The 10,184-nt window shown below is 33.8% G+C and overlaps 1 protein-coding gene across 5 annotated transcripts in view; it reads left to right on the forward strand.

Moving 5' to 3' along the window:
• LOC126739680 (lipase 3-like) overlaps positions 1-9,750 on the forward strand; it is a 48,969-nt gene extending 39,219 nt beyond the window's left edge. For 3 of the 5 annotated variants that reach the window (XM_050445469.1, XM_050445472.1, XM_050445471.1), the window contains exons 4-7: positions 5,726-5,884; positions 5,937-6,015; positions 6,098-6,240; positions 9,535-9,750. In XM_050445469.1, coding sequence (XP_050301426.1) covers positions 5,726-5,884; positions 5,937-6,015; positions 6,098-6,240; positions 9,535-9,732 — 579 coding nt within the window. In that variant the 3' untranslated portion in view covers positions 9,733-9,750. Of the gene's footprint in view, positions 1-5,725; positions 5,885-5,936; positions 6,016-6,097; positions 6,291-9,335; positions 9,469-9,534 lie in introns of those variants that run through there. The other 2 variants (XM_050445473.1, XM_050445470.1) reach the window with 2 other exon arrangements.
• The last annotated feature ends 434 nt before the right edge of the window (positions 9,751-10,184 follow it).

Raw genomic sequence — 10,184 nt, forward strand, 5'->3', positions numbered from 1 at the left:
CTCGAAACCAGTGTCACGGCTAGAACTCTCGATCGGCTACGGTTCCAGTTTATAAAGTAATACAAGAAAGCTATCTCGTGACATTCTGTAGAACGATTGAAATTTTATAGGATCTTCGATGATTTCTTTTGATCTGCCGCTTATGAATGCACTTTTCTCTTGATTGGCAGTAAAGTATGGATGAACCCAAAACGTTCTTTTTTGTTTTCTTTTTCTACATCGGTGAACCAACGCGAGTAATAAAATTGCATCCTCGTCCGACGACATGATGCGTACAAGTGGACGAGCTCAGCTTATTTTCTTACGACATTTGTTTTCGGACAATTGTCGCAAACAAATTGTGGACGACATCTCGAATAAATGGACGACCGGCCTAAGTGAGACGTATGCATCCGGTTCTTTAGGAAGGATGCTAACGTTGTACGCTTCGCAGCGAGGCACCTTAACGAAATTGTTTAAAAAACTGTAAACCTATGTTTTTCTCGAAACAAAAAAACAACCTCAAAAAGAGTGTACTAAATAAAGAATATAGTACTTTGAAACAATTAATTAAAAACTTCATAAGTAGGTTCAACTTATGCTCCGTGACGTCTCATACAATCCTGGGTACGACGAATCGTGGACTGGTGTACTCGCCATAACAACCTTTCATTGTTCCTTACCACATCACAATGAATCCTGATTCTCTGTAAAAGTTCCTCCCGAGTATCGACAGGAATGGCCTAATGATGCTTGTTGATGATAAGCAACAGCGGCATGAGGATTTTCATCAATTCAAACATGCATGTAAATTCACAATACCATTTTTGGTAAACCCTGCTTCATCGATAAAAAGAATAATGCTAATGAAGTTTGGATTAGTTCGCTGCTGATCTAATAGCCAGTTGGCGAATTGTATTCTACGGAAAATCTTCAGGAGTTAGTTCATACACTCTTTGTAGATGATATAGGTACTTCCTATAGTACTTTAGGTACTTTATAGGTATTACTTTGTAGATGATATTAGTACTTCCAGAACAGCTATTAGCTGCATATTGCATTGATATGCATTATTGTTTTTGGTGTATTAAGCTGCGCGGCTAAGTTTTGAGTGCTCATTGAAGGAGTATCAGATACAGCATCCAAAATATTTTCCTCCAATTGTACTGTACGTACTGTTCTTCTCTGTCCAGCAGCAGTACTTTTTTTCCAAAACTTCCTAAAATTACGATAAAGAAAGTCAATAATATTACCCTAATAAGTGGAATCACCTACCAGTTTCCCTTAGACATTTTTAAAAATATGTCCTTTTTCAGATTAAAAAACTTAAAATAGAACTTCTCTGTTGTTTGAATAACTGTCGCCTCCCTGAAAAAAAAATATCATAGTTCTTTTCAATTAAAATAAAACAGTGATTTCTTAATTTTTTTTTTCTTCAAACCGGTTCATTTTATGGATAATGAACAAGAGTCTCTTTTCTTTAGTTTAAGGTTCAAACTATTCATATTTATTATTTCATAGTCTTTATCATAATGATGCTAAAAATTTAAGCATTATAATGTACAACCTAGTGAAGGAACCTAGGAACCTAGTGGAGTTTCTTCCAGTATTGGAATTTTTTAAGATTATTTTGGAAGATGCTATCGGACAAACTCTTGAAGATGAGGACAAAAACCGATTTTAGGCGGATAACCACAATTTATTGGTAATTACCGCGGTTATCATTGGTTATTACATAATATTCCTCTATAAATAATCATATTTCCTAATCTCTTGTACTTATTTCTTGTGTTTGTACTTCCTATAATTTCTAATTTCGTTTATTTGGATATTATTTAGGATCTATGTTTTGTCGTTTTAGAAATATTTTTTGTTACATTAATTTGATTATCCATGATGACTAATCTATTTGTAATGCTGATATTGCTAATTCAAGAATAAGACTTATGTGCTTACCGGCTGTTGATTTTTTTAAATGAAAATTTCGTGTTAGTTTTAAAATATTTACGACGGTCACTTTATTCCGAAACGCAAGAAATAATTCTTGCTTTAAAGGAGAAATATATCCCTTCTAATAAAGTGCCTTCAACAGAACTTCGGCTAATGGAGTACAACGTATATAAATTCAGACTTTATTTTTATTATTTTTTTAAGGATGTTTTGGCATTTCAAATAACCATTAAACCAAAAATGAAAAACTACTGGGCAGTTGGGTATATACCGTTAATGTTGGTGACAACTTTGACAGTAGATTGACTTTTTAACTTTTTAAAAACCAACAGCACCTAAACGTTTTGGTAAATACCAATCGGAAATTGGTAAAAACCAAAACGCTTTGGTTATTCGCCTGAAATCGGTTATAGAGAGAGGAAAATGACAATGCTGATGAAGCATGTGATTGACTAGAAGATGACAACGAAGTACGTTTAAATATTTGGAAGTTTGATAAACTAAAAAAATATTTCGTTTCATTAAGTTAATCCCCATGTGTTCACCAGTAAAACCAGACATATCCATTGTGTTCCTGCAAAAGCAGATATATTAAAATAACTCAAAAGAAAATTGTTATTTTTTTGTAAAAAAATGTTAATACGCTTTTAAAATCCTTATATCTTAATCTAAGTAACTCAACTTTTTAATTCAATCTTCTTTTGAAAAAACAGCTGTTGCTGTTTTTATCACGTTTGTATACAATGGACATGTCTGCTTTCGCGTGAGCCTTCCTTAACACGTTAACTGCCAGTCCCAATTAGAAAAAAAATTACCGGGTCCTACGGGCCACGGAACTTTTTTATTAAAAACAGTGTTTGTATGCATCAAAACGCACGCATGTTTAAAAATGTATGTAACTTTTGCTTTTTTTAGTTTAAAAAAGCTGTGTCCAAATATGGTACACATGGCACCTGATTGTACAGGTTTTATTTTTTGATGTCGTGTACCATGTGTACCTTATCTGGACACGTACAAGGTCAATGTTGATTCGCCTGGAGAGATGGCAGCAGTTGTACGGTTTTCACTAGAAGCGCAAATACCACGTGCATTTTATGTTTGTTGCCTTCTTCAGTCATTCTTTCTATAAAAATCGGTGTAAAAACATGTTGTTTTGTGGGCTATAATTTGGAGGAGCAATGGCGGCAGAGAAAAGAATTATTTCTGATTCTGAGATGCAACAAGCAGTGGAGACTGCAGCAGAAGAAATAGAGATTTATAGAGACCTCAACATGAGTGACGAGTTTTTAAATATCTCAGATTCTGATTTGGATCCGACATATTTGGCCGGCGAAATATCTTCAAGCAGTTCTGAAGAAGACCGCCCTAAAAAGAAAAAGATGAAGTATGTACGTCAGTTAGGTACGTAGGAGGTTTGGAAATTCCATTTTTTATACATAGCTTATTTTCTAAAATGCTATTAGAAAAAAACAGTGTTGTAAAAAGTTTCAATATACTAACTCGCGTACGAAACTAAGTGGAATACCTATGTATATCAAATTTAACGTCTAAAATTCATATTTTCTCTTCCTAGTAACGATTATCTTCTTATACACTACCCTCCATTTTTTTAGATACTTCCGAGCCTTCAACATCTGCTCAGTTAGATATAGACATAGATTCTTCAGGCAATGATGAAAGACCGGAGTGAAGACCAGCTTCAGGAAATTTTTCGACATTCACTCTACCAATGAATGTTGGAATTTCACTAGCCTTGCAGACCCAAATGCGCGGTAAGGATGAACTTCATTTTTTTGAATTACTTGTATCCGACGATGTTATTAATAAGATCGTTGTCGAAACAAATAGATACGCGGAACAGGAAATTATTCTTGCCATAACGAATAAAACTATTGGCCAATATTCTCGCCTAAATGCATGGGTGGATACTAATTATAACGCAATATGAACATTTTAATTTGGATAGGATTGGATAAAAAACCATCACTAAAAGATTATTGGCGCAAACATCCATTATATAAAAACGAAATATCAAAATATTTGCCGCGGAATAGATTTGAGCTGCTTTTACGTATGTTTTATTTGGCAAATAATGAAGATTGTCCTCCCAATGACCGGCTTCATAAAATTCAATGCCTTGTTGATATGCTGAACAAGAATGCTTCTTTTTGCATTATTCCAGAAGAGTCTCTTTGCATCGATGAAACCATGATACCTTTCCGAGGTAAATTATCCTTTCGACAGTATATAAAATGATAACGACAAACGACAAGTTCGGCATTAAAGTTTACTTACAGCCTGAAAGTATATTGTGGTAAAGAGAAAATAAATGGACAATCGGTTGCGGAATCTATTGTTATGGAAATGTTGCAACCATTGCTTGAAAGTGGCCGGACCCTTTTTGCAGACAATTGGTACACCTCTATTGCTCTTGCGGAAAAGTTGCAAAATAGATCAACTCATCTAGTTGGAACGATTCGTAAAAACAGAAGAAACCTACCAAAGTCTGTAGTTGATGCAAAATTAAAAAAAGGGGAAATTGTTGCAAAACAAAATAAAAATAAAGTTGTTGTTATGAAGTGGCATGACAAGAGGGACGTGCTCTTCTTATCCACAAAACATACAGATGAACTAAAGGAAGTACACCATAGAGAGGGTCCTAGGCTCAGACCTTCTGCAATAATCGACTATAATAAGGCCAAATCATTTGTTGATATGTCACACCAAATATCAGCTTATTTAAATTCTCTTAGAAAGTCAATTAAATGGTACAGAAAATTGGCCTTTAATTTATCACAGGTACCTCAGTCGTAAATGCCTTAAATCTGTACAATAAAATTAACGAGAAAAAAATTTCAACGACTTTCAAAGAAAATCTTGTCATGCAACTTTTGGAAACGGCAGTACCGCCAATCCCAATGAATCCCTCAAAAGAGCACAAAGTTTCCGAAAAGACAGATATCGAGAAAAAGCTAAAAAGAGGCAGGTGCAGATATTGCTACGAAAAAAACTCACAAGAACAGGGGCGTAATTATGCTGTAAAAAATACCAAAAGACTTTCCTACGTATGTTTAGGTTGTGACGAAAATATTTTTATTTGTATGGACTGTTTTTTCCAAAAACATGTTTTTAAAAATATAAAATAATCTTTTCATTTTAAAGTATTTTGTTTTTAAAATTAGTTTGTTTATTTTATAATTATAAATAACAATTTTACATGTTAAATTACTGCCCATTGAAAAAATAAACGTATCATTTAAAAACGTCAATATTTTGTGTCATATTCCCGAGCCATTCTCAAACAAACTATTTCCGTGTTGTGGCCGCCCCATGTACACATGGCTTGGAAGGTAAGAAGTTCTGTGTCCACTGGTGCCTGGTGGTACACATGGCAGTTAACGTGTTAATTAATTATATTCAAGAGTTGGTAAGACGTCGCTTTTTTCACATTCTACTGCATTTTATTCTTCAGGTACGTCTCAACTCGTCTTAAAATATTATTTTTCTTATGTAGTTAAGCCCACTACAGACGATTTATGTTATCGCTCATTTTAGCGCGATCGCCAAGTAGTCGTAGGAGTGAGATGGAAAAGTCTTAATTTATAAGAAAAAAAATGCTTTTTCGCATGACGAATTTTCATTTTTAAAGCACGTCCTATTTTGTCCTAAAATATAATAATTCTCATGCAGTGAAGACCACCTAATTTTGATGCGATCGTCCATGTTTCTTAGGTGTGACGGAGAATCGGAACAAAAAGGTTCATTTTACTGGCAAAGTTCTTTTTTTTTCAAATAGGGCCTAAACAACTTACTGGGTCTAGAGGAATTTGTACCGATCACCCAAACGTTTAAGCCAGTGATTAGGTTGGCGTGTGCCGATTCCGAATTCCGAAAAATCTGTATATTAGTAACGGCTGTTATCGGAAGTCACACGTCCGTAATACAACATCCGGAGGTACAAATTGTCTTTGTTTTTTCAATTTGAATGTGAAAAAGATTTTTTTTAGGACATTCAGGTAATTGCCAGCAATCTACCGAGGTTATCCTCTAGACAAATATATCATTTTATGGATAATGTTAATAACGGTAAGACTTTCGGGCATGTTCTTATTTGAGTATTTTCTTTCATCGCTGGCTCTTTCCCCATAAAATCCTCCTCAATTTTTAGGGTCTTTTAGGAAATACGACTACGGACCAAAAAAAAACCTCAAAACGTACGGCCAACTATATCCACCGCATTACAACATTGCTGCAGCCAAAGTACCAACCGCATTCTTTCTAGGACGACGTGATAGTATCATCCAACTAGAGGTTAATAATTACTATAGGCAGTTCCCGTTCAACTGGTCAAAAATTCAAGAGTATGTACTAAGGAACTATAGAAACGTGGTTTGACATAGTGCCGAAAGTGTGTCGTTTTCAAATACAGGGTGTAGGAATTTTTCAAAAATAAACGAATTTTTCTAACTGTATTAAAAACGGTTTTAGCAATTTTAAGTTTTAAATTAGAGGGGTAAGGCCACTTTTTAAGAAATGGCAGGTGATCTGACTTCTCCAGGAACGGACTTGGTACTTGGTAAAAAAATGGTACATCATTAAAAAAAAAAATCTTTATCGAAATATGTATAGTTCAGTTCAAAGATCTATTAGAATCTTTGATGTGCGGCGAATAGTCCGTGTACCGGTGTTGCTTGTATTGTCATTATATTGTTTAAATAGCAAAATTTTATGTGGAAAGAGTAATAAAGTAATATTCTAAGCGATATTTATTCATTTCATTAAATAAATAAATGTTTTAAGCATTTTTTAAATAATTTATACATTTGATTCGTGAAATTTGACTATATGCGCCCACGTACTATTTTGTTAGACGCCTGACCTCAGTCACAGCCACTCAAGCGTGAAAAGTTGCACAGGTTCGGCCTTAAAATTTATTTGTATTTAAAACTTTATTATTGGGGATTTTTGGGTTTAGTTTTATTAAGTTAGAAATTCAGGATAGTTGATAGCAAGATAATATTTAATTTAAAAATAAGATTTAAGTACGTAAAATGAGTTTAACCAAAAATTGTAATTTAATAAGTTTATAGTGAAGAAATAGTCCATACTTGCAGTGGAGAGATAAGGTAAAATGAAAATCCTTCAGTCTCCCTCCATTTATTTATTAAACATTTAGTTAACTTGAAATTCTCTACATATTTCGGACACAGTGTTGTCCATCATCAGGGGGTACTAAAAGGAAATAGTTTCGAACAAAAGACAGACACAGAAAAAAAAATTAATATAAGGTACACTTACAAAGGTTTAAAATTGGTCAATTTTACTCTATTAATTTTTAACAAAAAAAAGTTCTTAGAATTTTAGGCTCCGATGCACCGTTTTCGTGTGCAAATAAAATCCATTCAAGGATCCTTAAAATTTTTTTTTGACATAGCGAGAAGTTCAATATCATTACGATAAATGTATAAATAATTTAAACATACAATAAAAAATTTACTAATACTTTCAATCAAATCAAAGTGTTGCATGCATTTCCATACAAATACGCCTAGATCGTTGCTGAGAAATTCCGCAGCCATCACAACTCTGGCAACTAGATCCACTTTGGTGGCCACAGGAGTTGTTCCATGGCGCCCCAGACAAAAAAGTCTAGAGGTCTCAAATCGGGTTATCTTGCTGGCCAAGGGACTGAACCACCTCTACCAATCCATCTCTTGTTGTGGCTCTGGTCTAGGCAAGACCTTACAGCGCGAGACAGCCATCGTCCTGGACTATTTGTAAGAAAAATGCGCAAGTTCTGTGCTTAATTAAGCTCATATCTTACGAATTATAGGATAAGCACTTCGGGACCTTAAATAACATTTTTGGAATAGTTATCTATCATTAAATCTAGTTGATTTTATAGGGGCTATCACTAATTTTCCAAAAGGAAGCGATTTAAATTACAGCTTTTTTTCAATTGTTATAAAAGTGCTCCAACCAAAATGGCCCTCACTACCAAACTTATTAACTCAAAATCGTTTTTTACCCTCAAATTCATCCTCAGAAATCTCAGTATTTTGTCGTAAAAATAGTATGAAAATATTTCAAGTAGTCTTCAAGTTATGACCAATGATGTTCATTTAAAAAATAAAAATCATAAAAATACAATTTGGCTTTAGATTCTCCAAATTTAATGGTTCTTGAACCTTGGATGACAAAATTGCCTCTAACTCAGAAAGTTTTTCAGGCACAAAAAAACGTTTATATGTAAAATTATTCGAAAATAATTAGATTTGTTTATGTGTCATTCTTTCAAAAATATTCCAGTTATTTCATAGAAATATTTGCAATAAAATTAAGAAATTGGTCAAAAAATTCGCAAAAAGAGTGATCCAACCAAAAATGCCGTTTCCATTAAAATTTTGACTTCAGAGTGACATTTTTACAGTCAAATTTAACCTTAGAAATTCCACTATTTTGACGTGAAATAATTCTGAAAATATGTCCAGTGGTTTCCAAGTTATAAGCAAAAATATTCGTTAAAACATAAAAAACATAAAATTACAATTTGGTTTGAACGTTTTTCAAATTTGGTGGCTTTCATACCTTGAATGACGAAATCGCCTTTAACTTCAAAAGTTTTTGAGGCACAAAGAATGTTTATATATAAAATTGCTCTAAAATAACTATTTCATAAAAATATTTTGAATAAAAATGAAAAATGAGCAAAAAAAAAATTTCCTGAAAAAGGCTTAATACAGGCCGAAACGTTCGCAATAAAGAAAAAAGATTGAAACTTGCTTGGATTTTACTTAAAATCCCTAAAACTCAAAGCACTTGATCTGGGTCACGAAAATAACATATTAAAAAAAGTGGCCCTACCAAAAATGCCCTAACTACCAAACTTTTTATTTCAGAGTGACGTTTTTACGAAAATTATAAAAATACTTCCCGTGGTTTTCAAGTTATGACCTAAAATCTACATCAAGTAATAAACTTCATAAAATTACTATTTCGTCCTCTGCCAAATTTGGATTTGGTCGAAAATAATTCAACTTTTTTTTGTGTAATTCTTCTAAAAATATCCAATTATTTTTTTAGGTAAAGAACCCTTGTATGGATTTTATTTTTTCACACAAAAACGGTGCATCCGAGAGCAAAAATTCGAGAGCTCTTTTTTTTTTTTAATTTGAAACACGTGATGCAAGTCCGTCCCTAGAGAAGTACGCCAGAAGTATCACCTGCGTTTCCTCAAAAAGTGGCCTCACCATCTATCATTTAAAACTTAAACATGTTTTTAATACAGAGGGAAAAATTTCATTTTTTTGAAAAATGTTAACATTTTGTATTTTGCAAACGACGCACTTTTGACCATCGGCGTCCACTCTGAAACTACTCCTCTATGGTTACTGTATATACTCTAGCATTTTTGACCAGGGTGTCCCATACACCCTGTATAATACCAACGAGAAAGCTTTGACAATTTCAAACATGCGGCAACAGCACTTTGCGATTTACATAATTCAAGTAGGATGTGTATGATCATTCTAAACAGTGTTGTCAGTCTTACAAGAAAAAATAATGACATTTGTTCATTGATGGCAATTTTCTGAATTATTTTAGGATATTTATGAAGCAGTGACCAATATACCCAATACAGTGAAGATTCACGTGATTCCATTCGAGAAATTCACCCATGTGGATTATATTTTTGGCCGGAACGCTACTGAGATGGTTTATGAGCCGACTTACCAGTTAGTACGCGATATTGACAATGGCGTTGTTTTTCTACCGATAAGGCCACCGTTTGTTCATAAATAAATATTTATTTGCATTTTATTTACCATCTTTTACGAGAAAACACCCAGTTTTGCGAAAGAAAGGTCTAGGTACTTGTCACTAAAAAATGATGGCCGGCACCCGACATCTAGCGGGTAGAGTATTCACATACTCTATTGTTGCCAGTTTTAATTAATTTAATTTTTCTAACCCGTGAAACTTTGTAATTCGAGTTATTTAAACCGGTCAGGCCTGCCTCAGGCATGGAGGAGTAAGAGACAACAAAAAAGGCAGCCTCAGCAGACATTAGGAAGGGAGAACGAGAACCATTATCCAAGGAGAAGGTACTAGAGGTAAGTCATTTTGCTGGAAGGTTGAAATACTTTTTTGAAAATTGGCAGTGCTTGTCAGACAATAAAGTATTATTAAATTGGGTAAAGGGTTACAAATTACCTTTTGAATCCCTCCCAATTGGTAATAGGGACTATTCTAAA

The sequence above is a fragment of the Anthonomus grandis genome, chromosome 8 (genome assembly GCF_022605725.1).
Source record: "Anthonomus grandis grandis chromosome 8, icAntGran1.3, whole genome shotgun sequence".
Lineage (NCBI taxonomy): Eukaryota > Metazoa > Arthropoda > Insecta > Coleoptera > Curculionidae > Anthonomus > Anthonomus grandis.